Raw genomic sequence first — 18,140 nt, 5'->3', positions numbered from 1 at the left:
TTTTCTATGTAACGTAAAAAAAAAAAAAAAAAAAACTGTTAGAAAACAAGAATAGTTATGTTCAAGTTTTTTACCTTAATTAATTCAACATTATTAACTTATTGCGGTTAGTGGTCTTCTTATTCATTTATTATAATTCAAATTGGTCATAAATTAAGATTATTTAAAGGAAGATAATTCAGCTTAATCAAAAGATTACAATAAAATTAATATAAAAGCATAAATAACAATATGTAACAAGAGCTAAATATGCATAAAACTTACTTATTATTCATAATATGAGCTAAAAACATAGCGAAAAGGGCAACTAATACAATTATTATTATCATTAACCAACTAAGCCGGATTTCTAACTCACGAAGATTTTTCTTAATAGAGCGCATGAGCTCGTCTTCGAGTATTGTATCCTTATTATTATCCTTTTTTTTCGTGATTTTGGATAAGGGAAGAAGATTTTGGATAAGAGAAGAAGTGAGTAAAATGATAGAGTTTATAAGGGTTTTATAGGGGTTAAAAATACTGTAGCGTCAGTTGTAATAGTAAAAATAAACTTTGTTTAGCAAAAATAAAATAAAACAAAAGGCTATTTCAAAAAAAAGGTACTCATATATGTAATTTAGATGCTAATAATTTTTCTATACATAAACTATTTAGGTACAAGATATAATGTATATAGAAGAATTTATGACCCATAATACATATAAATAATATATGTATGTCAATATGTAACTTACACATACAACCTAGTATTAGTCTTATGATAAAAGGAAGAAAAAAAAATAGTAGTAAGACAGTATGGGACTCACACGGTCCGATGTAATGTCTGCAAAGATTTATTAAGACTTACCAACCACCTATATTTATTAGTAGAAGGATAGGAGACCATAACTTATTGTCTTACGTATGTCGTTTTTATGCATCACCACATCAAACTCTAGTATCTATCAATTATTACACACTATATGCTTACTCTTTCAAACACCTTTTTTTTTTCATTATCACTCCCCACCCTTTTTTTTTTCACCTATGTTATTCTACCTTTTATGAATCAAACTTGCTTATTCTACGATTCAAAGATACACAAAATATATATCTCCTTTCTTATGATTTATGGATATCGGGACTTGGCATATTGTTGTCAGTTTTGGGGAAGTTTTGGGTTTGCGGTATGAGAGGTGGTCGATGGAGGTCATCGTTCAAAGTGTGTACCTCGGCTGATGTTGCCGGCCCAGGTGGTCGTCCTAAGGGACCGCCGACAGCGGTGACCGTTTTAGAAGCGTTAATATTATGGCGTTTGCCACAGGTGGATTCGGTTGATCCAGATGATACCTGATCGTCTCTTGCCCTTTTTGAGCGAGACGGTCCTGCTGTATTTTCGGGGAAAAATTGACGGGTTTTGTGACACTTTTCGAGTTTTCCCTCTACTTGACTATTGAGGTTGATTCGGATCGGTTTTGATAAGTGTTGATTAAGTGGGGCAACAACCGATGGTTCACTCGGTTGTGGTTGTGGTTGCGGTTGCGGTTGCGGGCAAACAACAGGGATATTTATAGGTAAGTCATTAGTAGGATCGGTGATGAAATATATGTTAGAATTTGAGATATAACTTAAAATAGTGGTGATTCCATGACATTGGTGATCCATGTTAAAAATATTATTTAGTAATGTAATTGTTTTGAAAAAAAAAAAAAATTATAAAAGCTAAATTATTACGAGTATTTTGAAAATGATACCTTGCGAATTCGGAGCAAGCTCGTGCTGATAACGTGTTAAAGATTACGATTGAGAGTGAAAGATTGAGAGTGAAAGTTGTGTATTTTCTCATTCATCGAGTACGGTATTTATACAACGTAATACGGTGTGTATATATTAAATGCACCAAAGACATTTGCCATATTTACTGTAGTAAATGTAGACTTCTGAGAGGACGGTGGAGTAAATTCCGGAGGTGAGATTTTCACCTTCACTTTGTGTTTACAACAATTATATACTACTCCTTCCCTTTCTTACAATTGTTGACAACATAAAATACCCGGCATTTTTGCATTTGGAGATGTAGTGAGAATATCTATGGGTTTGACAGTCCCATTTAGTAACTTGCTCACTTTATAACATGTGCAGCCTCAGATTTAAGCTATCATGCTATACAAATTAGCCGCTTCAACTTTTCATATCAATTAAAGTTGCTGCATAGTAAGTAGTAACACTTCTCTCCAATATGCTTTGTTGCTAATAAACCCCCTTCTTCTGATATAAGGTTTTCGTTTTTTTTTCAATTTTTCTTCTGTGTTTTTCCATTATTACTAAGATAGATAAAGAAATTTGAGAGAAAGAAAGAGAGGCAGATTCAGGGGATGAAAGGATTTAGGGATAGGGATTTGGGGATTTAAGAATTTGGGGATTATAGAATCAATTGGGGGGAATAAGGGATTTGGGGATTATAGGAAAGAGAGATATGTTCACTGAGAATAATTAATAAGGGCAATCTGGGTATTTCAATAAATTGTTACTTAACGAGTCGGAAAATTAGAAAAACGAGTTTCGGAACAAATATACGGTGGTGATTGGGGAGTATACATGAAAGGTTGGGGGTTATTTGTAAAAATGTAAATACGTGGTGATAATTTGTAAAAATACGCAAATACGTGGTGGTTATTTATAATTTTTCCTAATAATAATAATAAAAATGTTCATCAAATGGTTACAATTACCTGCAGTAACAGGTCATGTTTTAGTAAGGACTAATTTGAGAAGACTACATATAAAGGTGAGATTATTTCTGGATTAGTTAACATTGAGATTATTTTGGGAAAATGAGGTAAAGGTGGAATTATTCACATCAATTCTTCTTATTTATAAAGTTTTGTGTATGCTAATGCTATTATGCATTGACATTATGAAAGAATATGCGCCTCTAAATTGGACGTCTAAGTTGCATAGTCGATGAGTTTAGGGGATTTTCTGAATGGATATTGAGAAGTGGCGATGGTTTAGCGGAAGGTCCCAATGATGAGGAAATCGAGCTGGAGTTACCAAATGATATCCTTTTTTTTTAGAATGTCACTGATTTCATTATTGCCATTGTAGAGAGTATTTACATGGCCTTCTTAGTAAATTATGGAACCATTAATACCTTTTTGACCGAACGGACAATTTTTGACTCCTACCTATGAAATTGTCGAGATCGTGAATGACTATGTGTTGTCTCTTATCCCCGAAAAAGAAAGTGTACCTAAGCGTGGATGAGGTTAGCAAAGATGAGTGAAGTTTCAGTGTAAGTGAACTGTACTAAGATCCTTAAGAGCATTAAATGTTTTGGTGCTCTCCCTATCATGAGTTGAAAATAAAAGCATGTAGAAGCTATGGTTATATTTTTATAAACATTGATCAATTTCATGGACTCTGTAATGATAGTACAAGATTGTTGGTAATAAACCTACAGTCTCGAGTGATTAGGACCACTTTTGTAACTAGTAAGAACAAGGGTGATAGGAGTTCATATTTCTCAAGTTACACTTACTCCTAATGACTCCACCAGGTTTATTGTGCATTTGAATATAGAAGATATTCCCTATAACAATAGGTTGTGCGATGAAATTAACAAGTCTCAAGGCAGTTGATTTCACATGTTGGTTTTATATCTTCCTAGGTCGGTGTTTACTCATTGACAACTCTATGTTGCCGATTCCGTTTCTAGAGTGACCAACAGGGAATTGAAAATTCTTATATATAATAATAAGGGCATCTCTAATATCACAATAAATGTACTTAGTATATAAGGGAGTAGATAATAAGAAATTGTAAATTAAGTTAGCTATTAATGTAATATGTACTTAATAGTTTACAAATCATATTTTTTGTACTTCTTTGTTTAAAAATTATCGTATGATGGTACTTTGCTTACAATAATTTTGAATAAAATTTTAAAAGCAACATGTACATTTTTGAATAAAATTTTAAAAGCAACATGTACATGAAATGCACAAGTTTAACACTAATTTATACTCCTATTATTTTATGGGTCTAATGGTATACTGATACAGTCCAGACTACTGCAGTGGCCCATGCAACCTGTGATGACTACAACTGCCATTCACCCAAATTACCAGCAACACATTTGGAGGCACGTGAGAAGGAGATATGCTGTCCCAATCAGAAGAGGCCACCTAATACAACCAAATAGGAGGAATTTCATGCAGTCAAATCCTTATCTTTTATTAGCCGTTATTGTACTAAGCCATGAGCTGTCACTTTCTGTAGCAGTATCCTAGGACCTACTATAAGTAGCCATCTAATAAGCTAGAAAGGACCATCCTAAATTTAGCTAAGAAAAGGTGTACTGGGTAATGCATTCTCAAGTGCCTGTCACTGCAGAATCATTAATGTAATAGCCTATCAATTTTCCTTAATTGAACAACTATTCTTCTATCATCTTTTATTGCAATTCTCAGCTTTATTTCCAGTTTTTCATTCCTTTTTACATCTTTTTTGCAGATTCATTACTCCTTGCAAGTCTTATTTATAGTTGTATCAAGTGGTTATCAGAGCCGTGCTTCCTCTGACCTGCGTTCATAAACAAATAGCAACCATTAGAGAAAAATCCAAAAAACCCAACAAAAAAAATACTCACAAAAAGGCAGACCTTTTTTCTCACCTTTTTAATCCAGAAAACCTCGGAAAGTTCACCAGACAAAGGAGCATCAGGGTCAAAATGGTAAATGATGGATTATCAGCAGATGTGGAGACTCTCAAGGCACAAGTGGCACAGCTGGTCGAGACTCTCTCAAACTTCACCTTACAGCCTGGTAATAAAATCCAAGACCCTAATAATCTCATTAGATCTCCTACTATTAAATTTCCGATCTTTAATGGTGATGATGTCGAGGGGTGGATGTTTAAGTGTAACCAATTTTTTTCTGTGGCTGATATTGACAATACTCTGAAAGTAACCTATGCATCCATGCACTTAGAATCCAGAGCCTTGGCTTGGCACCAAGCCTACACTAAGGGCAGGCCCCCTAACTTACCTTTGGGGTGGGAGGAATATAAGACTGCTATTGAGGCTCGGTTTGGTAACACTCATGAGGATCCCATGTCTGAATTACTGGGGTTAAAACAATCTGGATCAGTACAATCATACCATGACCAGTTTGATATATTGCTAAGTAAACTAGAGCTACAACCCTCTTATGCACTCAGCTGTTTCATAACTGGATTGGAGGAAAAAATAGCTATCATGGTGAGAATGCTTAAACCAAAGGATATTAAGGAGGCATATGGGTTGGCTAGGCTACAGGAAACAGCTGTGGCTATGGGTGCCAGAAATAACCATAAAAACAGTCCCACAACCTCAACTTCTAACTATAAAAGCAGTTTTTCTCCACAACAAACCACTGTTGTTCAGGCTACCAAAACCTTCCCACCAAAAACCCCTACCCAAGCACAAAACTTCCAAAAAAAGACATTCACACCAACCAATTACTCACCTAGATTCAGGCCAGCTAACCAAGAATATGAGGAGAGGAAAGTCAAAGGGCTATGTTTCTCATGTGATGAGAAATATACACCTCAACATATTTGTAAAAACAAGAGGCAGGTATATGTAATGGAAGTTGAGGAAACTGAAGAGATAGAAGAGGAGGACGAACTCATAGAGGAGGAAGGAAAGGAAGGAGAGTGTGCTCAAATCTCTATATATGCCTTGGCAGGGCAACACCATTGTCAAACCATGAGAATTCCAGCCCAAGTTGATAAGAGAACACTCAGTGTTCTAGTTGACAGTGGGAGCTCTCACAACTTTGTGGACATGGGGATTGTCACCAAGTTGGGATTACCTCTGACCCCTATTCCAGTTTTCAATATATCAGTGGCCAATGGAGGGAAATTATCCTGCTCCCATAGGGTCCAACAGCTGAAATGGAAGATCAGGGACACCCACTTTTGTGCAGACTTCTTTGTCATTCCATTGGGAGGGTGTGATGCTGTGTTGGGAGTACAGTGGTTGGCGACTCTCGGGCCTATCACTTGGGATTTCATGAACTTGACTATGGAGTTCATCTATGAAGGCAGGAAGGTAAGGGTCAAGGGTGCTAGCAAGGCCAAGATCAAATCTCCAAATCTGAAACACATGGAGAGGGCAGTAACTGACGGTGCTCAGCTAGCCTTAATACAACAGTCAAGTGAAGATGCTGAATTCTTTGCTATTCAGTTGACACCAAATATAGAGATCCCTGGAGAGTTGCAGCAGGTTATAAATCAATACCCAAATGTCTTTGAAGAACCTAAGGGGCTTCCCCCATTAAGAGAGGAACACAACCATAGAATCCCTCTAAAACATGGAGCAGAGCCTGTCAACATAAGACCATACAAGTATGCAATGGTTCAGAAAGATATTATTGAAACCATGGTGCAAGAGTTATTGGAAAATGGTGTAGTAAGACACAACACCAGTCCTTATGCATCTCCAATAGTGTTGGTTAAGAAAAAAGATGGCAGTTGGAGAATGTGTGTGGATTATAGGGAGCTCAATAAGCAGACAATTAAGGATAAATTCCCTATTCCTTTGATAGAAGAACTACTTGATGAGTTACATGGGTCCAGTTATTATACCAAGATTGACTTGAGAGCTGGCTTTCACCAGATCAGAATGCAACCTGATGATGTTTACAAGACTGCTTTTAGGACACATCATGGCCATTTTGAGTACTTAGTCATGCCTTTTGGTTTGACTAATGCACCCTCCACCTTTCAAAGTTTGATAAATAGAGTGTTCAATGCCCATCTCAGGAGATTTGTGCTGGTCTTCTTTGATGACATACTCATATATAGTCCAAGTTGGGGCCAACACTTATATCATGTAGGTGAAGTGTTGAAGATAATGGAGGCAAACAAACTATATGCTAAACCTGCCAAATGTTGTTTTAGAGCAAAGAGCCTGGAGTACCTGGGTCACATTATATCAAGGGAAGGGGTAGCCACTGAACCCTCCAAAATTGAAGCAGTGAAAAATTGGCCCACCCCTAAAACCATCAAGCAACTCAGGGGGTTCTTGGGATTAACAGGGTACTACAGAAGATTCATTCAGGGTTATGGAATCATAAGTAAACCATTAACTAACCTGCTTAAGAAAGATGCCTTTCTATGGGGGTCTGCTGCCCAAGGGGCATTTGAGAAGCTTAAAGAGGCCATGATCACAGCACCAGTACTTGCATTACCAAACTTCTCCCAACCCTTCGTAGTGGAAACTGATGCGTCGGGGGATGGCATAGGAGCTGTGCTTATGCAGAACCATCATCCTATTGCATACATTAGCAAAGCTCTATCACCAAAGCACCAAGCTATGTCCATCTATGAGAAGGAACTACTGGCCATAATTCATGCAATTACCAAATGGAGCCAATACTTGACAGAGAGGCCATTTGTGATTAAAACAGATCACCAAAGCTTGAAGTTCTTGCTAGAGCAAAGGATCACTACTCCACTACAACAGAAATGGTTAACTAAGTTAATGAGGTATGATTATGAGATTACTTATAAGAAGGGCAAGGAGAATATTGCAGCAGACGCATTATCAAGGGTGCACAGTTCAGAATTGTTTCAGCTTTATATTAGCACTCTAAGCACTGACCTTTATGCATCCATACAAGAGGCTTGGGAAAGGGACATTCAAATGGCAACTATAATTACAGACCTTAAAAGAGATCCTGCCTCCCATAAGAAGTATGCTTGGAAAGGAGGGCAACTCAAGAAGGATGGAAAATTAGTGGTGGGTAATCATGATGATTTACAACAGAAAATGATCTCAATTATGCATGACACATTACAAGGTGGACACTCGGGGGCTGAGGCAACCTATCAAAGACTCAAAAGTAAGTTTTACTGGAAAGGAATGAAGCAGGATGTCCAAAACTATGTTCAACAGTGTGCTACTTGTCAGCAATGTAAGTATGACACTGCTACAAGTCCTGGAAAGTTACAACCAATTCCTGTTCCTAACACTGTATGGACTGGGATTAACATGGATTTCATAGAAGGGCTGCCTAAATCCATGGGGATGGACTCCATTTTGGTAGTGGTGGATAGGCTGAGTAAGTCTGCCCACTTCATACCACTCCAACACCCTTACACTGCCACTGAAGTAGCACAAGCTTACTTTGATCATGTTTACAAATTGCATGGAATGCCAGAGGAGATCATAACAGACAGAGATTCGTTATTTTTGAGTAATTTCTGGCAAGAGTTGTTTTCCATTCATGGGGTTAATTTGCACCTCACCTCTGCCTACCACCCTCAGTCAGATGGCCAAACTGAGGTGTTAAATAGATGCATAGAGACATATCTCAGGTGTTTTTGCAGTGAGGCACCAACAGATTGGTGTAAATGGCTGCCCTCTGCAGAATACTGGTATAACACTACCTACCACAGCTCACTAAAAGCGACCCCTTATGAGATCTTGTATGGCCATCCTCCACCACTACACCTACCTTATATGCCGGGAGATAGCAAAGTTGATGCTGTTGATAGGACCTTAGCGGCCAGGGAGGAGGCTTTGCAAAGCATTAAGCTTAACTTGGCAAGGGCTCAAAACAGAATGAAACAACAGGCTGATAAAAAGAGAAGTGACAGAGAATTTGAGGTCGGGGATTGGGTGTTCCTTAAGCTACAGCCGTACAGGCAATCTACTGTGGCCACCAGGAGCAACCAAAAACTATCTAAAAGGTACTATGGTCCATATCAAATCATGCAGAGGATAGGAAAGGTGGCTTATAAGCTAGCCCTTCCCCCTGGCTCCAAAATACATCCAACCTTTCATGTGTCCTTGCTCAAAAAGCATTATGGTCCTGAACCCATAGTCATTGATGAACCAGTAGACGCTAGAGAAGAACCAGAATTCATTTTGGCCAGAAAGTCAGTAAAAAGAGGCAGAGTTAATGTCACCAAGGTGCTTGTCAAATGGGCTAACTCAGGAATAGAAGATGCTACCTGGGAATACTTGTATGATATTAAACAGAAGTTTCCTAATTTTGATCCTTGGGGACAAGGATCAATTCAAGGAGAGGGTATTGATACAGTCCAGACTACTGCAGTGGCCCATGCAACCTGTGATGACTACAACTGCCATTCACCCAAATTACCAGCAACACATTTGGAGGCACGTGAGGAGATATGCTGTCCCAATCAGAAGAGGCCACCTAATACAACCAAATAGGAGGAATTTCATGCAGTCAAATCCTTATCTTTTATTAGCCGTTATTGTACTAAGCCATGAGCTGTCACTTTCTGTAGCAGTATCCTAGGACCTACTATAAGTAGCCATCTAATAAGCTAGAAAGGACCATCCTAAATTTAGCTAAGAAAAGGTGTACTGGGTACTGCAGAATCATTAATGTAATAGCCTATCAATTTTCCTTAATTGAACGGCTATTCTTCTATCATCTTTTATTGCAATTCTCAGCTTTATTTCCAGTTTTTCATTCCTTTTTACATCTTTTTTGCAGATTCATTACTCCTTGCAAGTCTTATTTATAGTTGTATCATATACTATTCATAATTTTTCTCAAAATGCAACTGAAAGTCAAATGTAACTCGCAAAACAAAAACGTCATACATAGCTTACTTGATAACGTTCTTTCTTATACCTTTTCACCAGTATATTTTATGCCTAAATATGCCTGTCGAAACGAGTGCACTATCCAAACACAAATTCTCATATTTGTGTTTGGCAACCAAAAGGACAATGCGGGTTACTTGTAAATGCACAACCAAACTAGTTGTGCTGTGCAAATGTAAAGTAGCTTTCATGGTCTGTAAAAAGCACAATGCGGTTACTTGTAAATGCATTGCCTCGCTCTCCATTGCTTGCATATGATGGCTGGCAAATGACCATTTGCATTCTCAACAATACACTTTTTAACTAGGTCTGATATTTCAAAGTTCTGGTGACCAGAACCTTAAAGCTTATAGTACATACAAAACAATAACATTAAGAGTAAATTATATATAGTCCTCAAAATTGAACTGCAGACCAATGAGAATCGATGTCTATAGTCTATGCAACATAGTACAGATTGCTAAACTTTGGGTTTAAGAGTAGCAGATCCCCCAACACTCGATCAAAGTTCGGCTAAACAAGGCTATTGGTAAACTAATGCCTAATGGTTTCACAGATCACAGGACGGTCCATTTCTGTTGCAAGCCCTCACAAATTCTTGCTATACACCATGCAGCACTCATTGGATAGCCTGAAACTGCAAATTCAGGAAGTAAACTATCAGCACTATTCATATTCCAAGAAGCATACAGTAGGACACGGCTTCCCAGTTGTCTGTCAATTAATCCATTAAGAACATAAAAGCTAAAAAAACGTGCCATCAACAGAAATCCAGGTTGCTTTTACATCTTAACTCTTAAGCTTAATCTTACTTGATCATATAACTTTGCTAAAGAAGTTGGTAATCTTACTTGATATATAATCTTCCACATATTCCTTATCAACCTTCCCATGAGCCATAGCACCAACCTAAATAATCAAATATTCAATTAAAACTAGTCTTTCAAGTAAGGAAAAATGAATAAAACATCAACATTACTCTAGAGTCTCAAGGGTTTCCTCTAATAGCAACGTAAAGAGGTAGGATACTAAGATGCACATAACCTTTCCCCAGTGTTAAGCTATGTTGCTTGGACTCGGTTAGAAGTATCCGACATGGGTGTGTGTCCAAGTATCAGATTGGTCTATTTTCTGAAAAACAATTCATGTTTTAGGTCTGAAATGAAGTGTCCGAGTGTCCTACTCACATCCGAGTGTTGAGTATCTAACACGGGTATGCACGGTAATATGGAAGAGTCCGAGCAACATAAGTGTTAAGAACATGGAGAGACTACTTCCAGATAAAAAAGGGCAACCCGGTGCACGATAGCGTCCCCGCTAGGCGAAGGTCCGGGGAAGGGTCCCACCACAAGGGTGTAATTGGGGCAAGCCTTCCCTTGCCACTTTGGCAAGAGGCCGCTCCAAGGACTTGAACCCGTGACCTCACGGTCACAGAGCAACACCTTAGTAAAAATTAAACGAGGATATTTTTACAAGTTGCGACAAATGACTACTAACTCAAAATATGGCCGATTTAGTGAGCCATGTTGCTTTATGCCATCATAATCCAAAATCAAATATATTTTGATCACTGAAACACAAAAGAGAAATGAATAACATAGCAAAATAAGTGCCGCTTTTAACACATACCACAAAGACGTAATTGGCATCGGCTTTATCAGCAGCTACATATTTCTGAATGTCAACTAGCTTCTCTGAGCTAAATGAGAAGCCTGATGAAAGAGTAAATAAATGTCAACTACATGGAGAAAATAGTATAAGGTGCACTTTATCTCAATCACAAAGGAGCGCCCAAAAAGCAAAGTTGTTACCTATTTTACGGGAATCAACAGGTAGATACTGAGTGACTGGATTTTTTATAACACGGAAAAGTTTGTCACGTTTGCCAACAGCAGTTATGCTCAGCTTCTGCAACAGCTGCACTGTAATGATAAATAGCAATGTGGGTTGCATATGCAAGGCTTATATCAAGCTCTAAGGAAAAATTTCATGCAAGAGGCTACACAATTTAATTCTTCTTCCACTTTAAAACACAAGTTTAAATCATCACTTACACATGACACCAGCGAAACGTTTATATGTCCTTGGAATACGAACATGAGGCTTAACCTCGAAAAGGACACCTTTCTCAGTTCTGACATAAACAGCTCGTATTCTTCCAGACTTATTCAAAGGGCTGTCCAATATCATTAGAAGCGCCTGGACACGAGTTTATTAAAGCAACTGATTAAAAAACAATAGTCCATTACAAAAAGATGCAGGCATAGCCGCATACAAAAAATATTCGTACGACAGTAGACAAAAAGGAGATATATTTTCCTTGCAACAAAGAATTTAAGTAATGAAAGAGCGGGTAAGAATCTCACAGACCTGATGAACAATGTCTGGCCTGTATTCTGCTGGGTTCTTATTGTGCTTTTTCAGGAAATTTGCATGGTCTTCGGAGTTTAAAATTTGGTATGTCTGCACAAGTATACATAGTAGAATTAAAAATCTGACAAAAATTTACTACTTTACAGCTTATCCATTGCACAATGAAACAACTTTTAAGAGAGAAATGAAACAATCCCTAGACAATACAAGCGAAGAGCATAAGCATATAGAAAGCTAAATATGGTATTTCAATCACCAGCCTATGCTCACAATGGAATCTATTACTAAAGTTCTCCTCTCGATTCCTCTAAAGACAAGAAAATTCGATTAAACAAGTGTCTAATTAGAAAACCTAGATAATGTGCAATTAAGTACACTTTCTCAGTGACTCACTTGCTACATGCCTACATTGAGACAAAGTCTTCTTCGAAACCTAAAATATTGCTAGAGACACCTTTCTTTTTCTGTGGGGGGGCAAGTAATAGACGGAACTGTAAAGAGCTTTAGCCAGAGACACCCATGAATAAAAGTAGGAGATGCACAAGAACAGTCATGCGACGTGCTATCATCTAACCTCTACTCTGCAAATTCACGTAAATAAATTTGTAGTGTCTTATCACTGCACTGGGATCCAACAACACTACAATAACCTCAGAAATTCATACAAGACACTCCATACTCCCATCGCGTTGACAAGGAAATTCATACAAAACCATACACATTATTTGGGCCGAAACCTTTTAAAAAATTCGGATTCTTAGAGCCACACAAGCACAAACGAGAAGGCTGAATAGATGCTCAATTTTCAGTAGACAGTAAAAGAGAGAGTGATAAATATATATATATACCTTTCCGACCTTGGCGACTTCCAAGGAAGCTCTTTCAAGAACGAAAATAGCTCCGGACTTGTTAGATTGATTAGAAATAGTGATTGGAATGCCGGGTAAATCATTAACAACATCGTCGGCAACTCTATTATCTTCAGCTGTAGGATCAACACCATCAATTTCTGGTGACCCCTCTTTCTCTATCTCATCTCTATCATAGTTCTCCTCTCTCTTCTTCCTCTTCTTTCCATGTTTCACAGCAAACGGCCTCGGCATTTTCTAACCTAATAACAATAACATAAGTTTATAATAATCAAAATCAAACAAACAACTAATCAATTTTCATCTTCAAACTCACAATATTTCTCCATATTGTGTTTAGAATAATCAAATTACAATATAAAAACAGATACAATATAAACACAGAAGCACAGTAATTATTATATTCCGTACTAAATTAAAAGGTCGAATTAGACCTAAAAATATGTAAATTAGGGTTTATACCTGAAACAAGAGAGAAGAATAGTTGTCGTAGTTCGCCGGTTTTCTTTAGGGTTTATGACGAGGAACGAAATGAGATAAGAGGACTGAGGTTTTTCTCAATTTAATTGACAAGGAGTAAAGGACTATGATTAGAGACTCTAAAAACTGACCCGACCCGATGAAACCGATTTAATAGGACCTGAAAATTGGGTGAATTGAAATCGACCCGATCTGAATACAACATGAGCTGATAACCGATAACATCATTAATTTTTCCAACCCGAACCCAACCAGACCGACCCGTGATCCGATATTGACTCAATCTATGGATAACCCAATAATGAACTAGCTTAATAATGATGTAAATAATACCAAATTGACTTTTATCTTGATTGTTTTTACTTAAAACCACAATTAATACACCTACACATTGTTTAAACATAAAATTACCATAAAAAACTAAATACATAAGATAAAATATAAGTTGATAATCTGACTCGTTACTGATCCGCTAATGACCCGACCCGACTTGCCACCCGCAGTGACCCGCTAATGACCCGACCCGAAGATGGCCCGATATGACCTGCAATCGACCGAACTCGTCACTAACCCGGCACAACCCGAACCCGTTATGACCTGACCCGCTTTGACACGACCCGTAACCGACCCGAGTGCCACATCTAAATATGATGCCCTTGCTGTTGTCTGATGTGCAATTTACCCAAAATGTTTGAGACTATGAGTAAAGCGACCCAAATTTAAAATTCCGACAATTTTACATCTATTACCACCTATTTCACCACCATCCCCCCAACTCTCCTCTCCCATTGTCGAAAGCAACAACATTTTAATTTTATTGGATTTTTCTATGATGTACCCCTATATTTTTTTTTTTCAAATTCTACGATATATCCCCGGTTTCCAAAATCATACAAATTATCCCTAAATTCAATAAATTGTTCTACAAATACCCGAAATGTTAAGAACTTTATAATTTTAAATATTATATTTGAGTAGTTTAGTTGAATACTCATCCAAAATACATAGAGCCATTGATATAATCCTTATTTACTCATCAATGTACAATTTTTTGTGACAATATGTAACCATTTGAATTAGGATACTTGGGAGTGTTTTACGAACTAATCTCGAAATTCATGGGTATATTACATGTTTCTTAAAAATTGAGGGTATAAAGGTTGAATTTTAAAAAAAAACATGGTGTATACCGTAGAAAAGCCCTATTTTATTTTTTACACCCAAGATTTTGGAACTGCTACTTTTCAAGGAAAAATACAATTATAATAGTGAAACTGAAATTAATAACTTGTTAGAACACACTTGATTGATGATGTCAAGTTTCATTGTTATTTAATTGTTTGCTTCTTAGTTATAATGTTTAGCATTTGAAGCACTCAATGAATTTCCAAAGATGGTTCAAGAATGATCAAGATGAAGTTATGACAAGAAATCCCTTAGCCTTAGTCAAATGTTGTAAACGATTACAAATGCTTAGTGATTGAAGCAATCAAATGGACTCTCAAAGACGGCTTAACATGATCAAGATGAAGTCAAGAAGAAGTCAAGACAATGATATGATCTTAGCATTAGTCGAAAAATGTAAGAGTAAGTGTAACATTTTCATTTACGTCAAGTGGCTGCAAAACCATGCAACAGTGCACTGCACCGTGGTTTTTGATACTACCGTATGGAGGAACTTTTATACGAAATGTTTAAGTGTCAAAATCTTTATAAATTTCATATTCTCAAAGATTTTACATTTGAATTATCCCAGTTTGAAAACAAATCTGAAAAATCAATTTGCAAATCTCACATGTTGACTCCTCTAAAGTTGTGCATCTACTTTTACATAAATGGAAAGTTGATTTAGTCAAGTACTAAAGCACTCTTCCATTTGTGGTAAGTTGTCACATGTTGAGTGTTTGAGGTTTAGTTTTCTGAAAAAGACTAAAGTTTTGTGTGCTCAAGCAACCCCTAACACTTACCATCACTCAAAGGCTACTTATTTTATTAATGGATCAAATTATTTTAAAGTGTACTCTTTAGGTGATTGTTTTCACTATAAATAAGGAGCCTTTGCATCATTTATTACCTAAGACTTTTCTGAGCATTAATTGTTAAAACACTTTGCAAAACATCAGCTCTTGTTCTTCAACTTATTTGCAAAACTGTTTTCTATTTTAAAAGTCTTCAATCGTTTTTCAAAAGAGTCAAATCTCCATGTATCGATTCATTTGCATCTGCGATCTCGAGCTTGTTCAATGATTCTCGTGTTTAGGTCTTAATTGTTATCTCCATGTTCATTAAGTGAACGATTGAGATTCAAAGATTCTGTAAACCTGTGAGATAGAACTTAAGTCTTGAAGCGGAGTAGCTTTGAGCAAGTGAAAGTCTTGAAGCGGAGTAGCTATGACACCCCCATATACCAAGGAGCCTTAACAAGACCTTCCCTAGCATATAAGGGCATCACCATCTCGGTTGCCCGAGGTAAGTAATCATCAAAAGTCGATAAAAGAACAATTACAGTTATGTTACAAGTGTTAAATCTAAACTATTAAAACAAAGGTACAACTCGTCAAAGCTATAGAACTACTTCTGACATTACTCGTGAGGACTCATCCCAACCCGGACTCTAGCTAACATCCCAGACAGCACCTGCTAAGACGGACCGCTCACCATAAGGGATCACGGTAGACACAACAAAACAAACAAGACAGCCACTCAAGGTCAGTAACTGAGGTATGACACAACAAACAGTACCAACAAATTACAAACAAAACCAAACACACACACACAGTCACAACCACTCCAACCAATCTCCGTCACCGACTGTCCACTGGACCAGCCCTGCCAGTGGGGGACTACAGCCGTACCCACCAAATCCCCGCTCATCATACTGTGGACGCGGGCCCACGGGGGCGCTTGGGAAACAAGCGTTTGCATTTGTGGAGTCGCCACCAATTTATTGTGGAAAATTGGAAACCGTTCGAATACCTCGTGTCATATCAAGACACAAAGTAGTGACATGAACACCAAGAACTCGTTACCCTTAGCATTCTATGTCTAGAATGACTCTCGTGGATGCCAATGAACACGGATGTTCACAGAGATCTGGAGTAAGGGGTGAGGGTACGTATTAGGAAGCTCTTTTGATCGAACACCTAATCCCGCCCGCCTCGATAGCGGCCTCTACTAATGACTAGGGAAATCATCTATACTCGATATATTGTCGATTTATATGCATGCAATGCAACATCCAACGTTTTGATCCTAGCATGTGAAGAATTAGACTAAGTCGGTGAACACGCAATTTAATCATACAATTGGGTCGAAGTAGGAATTAGGTTGATTACGTGTGAGAGCATACAAACAATACAACAAAAGAAATACAACAATAAATACAATAATGAAAATTACAATAATTACATCGTATTTATTGATTTATGTCGAAAATACATTTAAAACAGATGGTTTTAGAAAAGAAAGAATAAATAAATTGACGAACAGGAATTAGGGTGATAATACGATTAATAGTTAATTAGATACGTAACTAATAAATTAGGTCAAAGCAACACGGGAGTTCAGGGACATAAATCAACCAGGAAGAGGCGCAGCAGAGCTGCGTCCCTTGGAAGAGGCACAGCAGTTGCTGCGTCCGTTCCTTGGCTCAGTTCTGGCTGTGAAGCCGGAATTGCAAATCGTTAATACTCGTTGGTGATTTTAATGATTGATTATGAATAATTGACTCGGATGAAAGTGATTAGCAGGTTGATTACATATAATTAAGGTCATAAAATCAATGAAACATGGAAGGAACCGATTAGAACTAATATTTACAAGATTAAAGAGGTTATTAATTACAAATTAACAAACTAAACAAATTAATTAGACTAAATAAGTTATTAATGACGAATTAATGACGGATATGATGAATAACAAATACAAGTTTATCAAAGATGAATTCCAGAGATTCAATATGGGTAAATCGAATCTCTAAAACCAGAATTGATTTTAATGACGAAAACCCACAAATATGAATTACTTGGGATTTGAGTCGGGAACTAAAAGATGAAATAATTTCTAATGATTTATTAATGATATGTCAGATTATTATGCTTAAGTTATTATGTCAAAGAAACAACGAACGATTGAAAACAAAAGAAAAACAAACAAATTAACAAAAGACGAAGGAAGAAGAAAGGAAGCGAGAACTGCAAGCCCTCAAAGAGGCGCAGCAGTGCTGCGTCCCTTCAAGAGGCGCGGCGATTCTGCGTCCTTTCTCGACGGCTGTCCTCTGATAATCCGTAAAAAGGGTTTAAACACGGTTTTAGAAATCGGTTTTAAGAGTACTTTCGACATAAACCTTACATCATGATTACAATAAGTGATCCGGTCGAGGTCGTCACTCATCCAATCAAACACATTTATAATACTCAACATACAACTAGTTAGCGGTAAGTCGAGGTCGATCCATGGGACGGTGTGCTTTGGGTTCTAAGTATATCTATCTCAATTTATGCTAGTGTCACAATTTGGTTGGATTTGTAGTTGTGTCTATACTAATGCAAGCAATAAGGTAAAACAAGCAATAAAAGGAAGGATGTAAACAAATGATTAAAAGTGCTAGGATATCATGGGGTCATGGGGGATTCATGGTGTTGATCATACAAACATGTTTACAAAGTTGCAAGCAATTAATGTTGTGGAGAAACCGAGTTGGGTTATATCTTACGGTTCTTAGGAAGAGTTGGGTCCCGGAGCCGAATCGATTAGATTATACAACACCTACAAGTCGACTTACTTTTCTCCTAATCAACTTTTATGCA

At 37.4% G+C, this 18,140-nt stretch overlaps 1 protein-coding gene across 1 annotated transcript; it reads right to left on the bottom strand.

Moving 5' to 3' along the window:
- Positions 1-9,868: 9,868 nt before the first annotated feature.
- On the bottom strand, positions 9,869-13,453 carry LOC141600436 (uncharacterized). Its single transcript, XM_074420674.1, has 8 exons — positions 13,315-13,453; positions 12,832-13,094; positions 11,981-12,073; positions 11,665-11,809; positions 11,422-11,532; positions 11,240-11,322; positions 10,462-10,519; positions 9,869-10,247 (listed from the first exon to the last, which is right to left on the bottom strand). Exons 2-8 carry the CDS (start codon positions 13,084-13,086, stop codon positions 10,168-10,170), a joined length of 825 nt encoding a protein of 274 aa, XP_074276775.1. The 5' UTR covers positions 13,087-13,094; positions 13,315-13,453; the 3' UTR covers positions 9,869-10,167.
- Positions 13,454-18,140: the final 4,687 nt, after the last annotated feature.

The sequence above is a fragment of the Silene latifolia genome, chromosome 9, assembly GCF_048544455.1.
Source record: "Silene latifolia isolate original U9 population chromosome 9, ASM4854445v1, whole genome shotgun sequence".
NCBI classification, from domain to species: Eukaryota; Viridiplantae; Streptophyta; class Magnoliopsida; order Caryophyllales; family Caryophyllaceae; genus Silene; species Silene latifolia.
The sequence above is the reverse complement of the archived record's forward strand: the minus strand, read 5'-3'. Positions and strand labels throughout refer to the sequence as shown.

Bases quoted from the DNA above. Each gene is read 5' to 3' on its own strand.
- LOC141600436 (XM_074420674.1), bottom strand. From the start codon at position 13,086: ATGCCGAGGCCGTTTGCTGTGAAACATGGAAAGAAGAGGAAGAAGAGA. The intron at 11,533-11,664 runs GTAAGTGATGAT...TTATCATTACAG, and splicing joins ACGTTTCGCTGGTGTCATGT to TGCAGCTGTTGCAGAAGCTG. The intron at 11,323-11,421 runs GTAACAACTTTG...CTCTTTCATCAG, and splicing joins TGTTGATTCCCGTAAAATAG to GCTTCTCATTTAGCTCAGAG.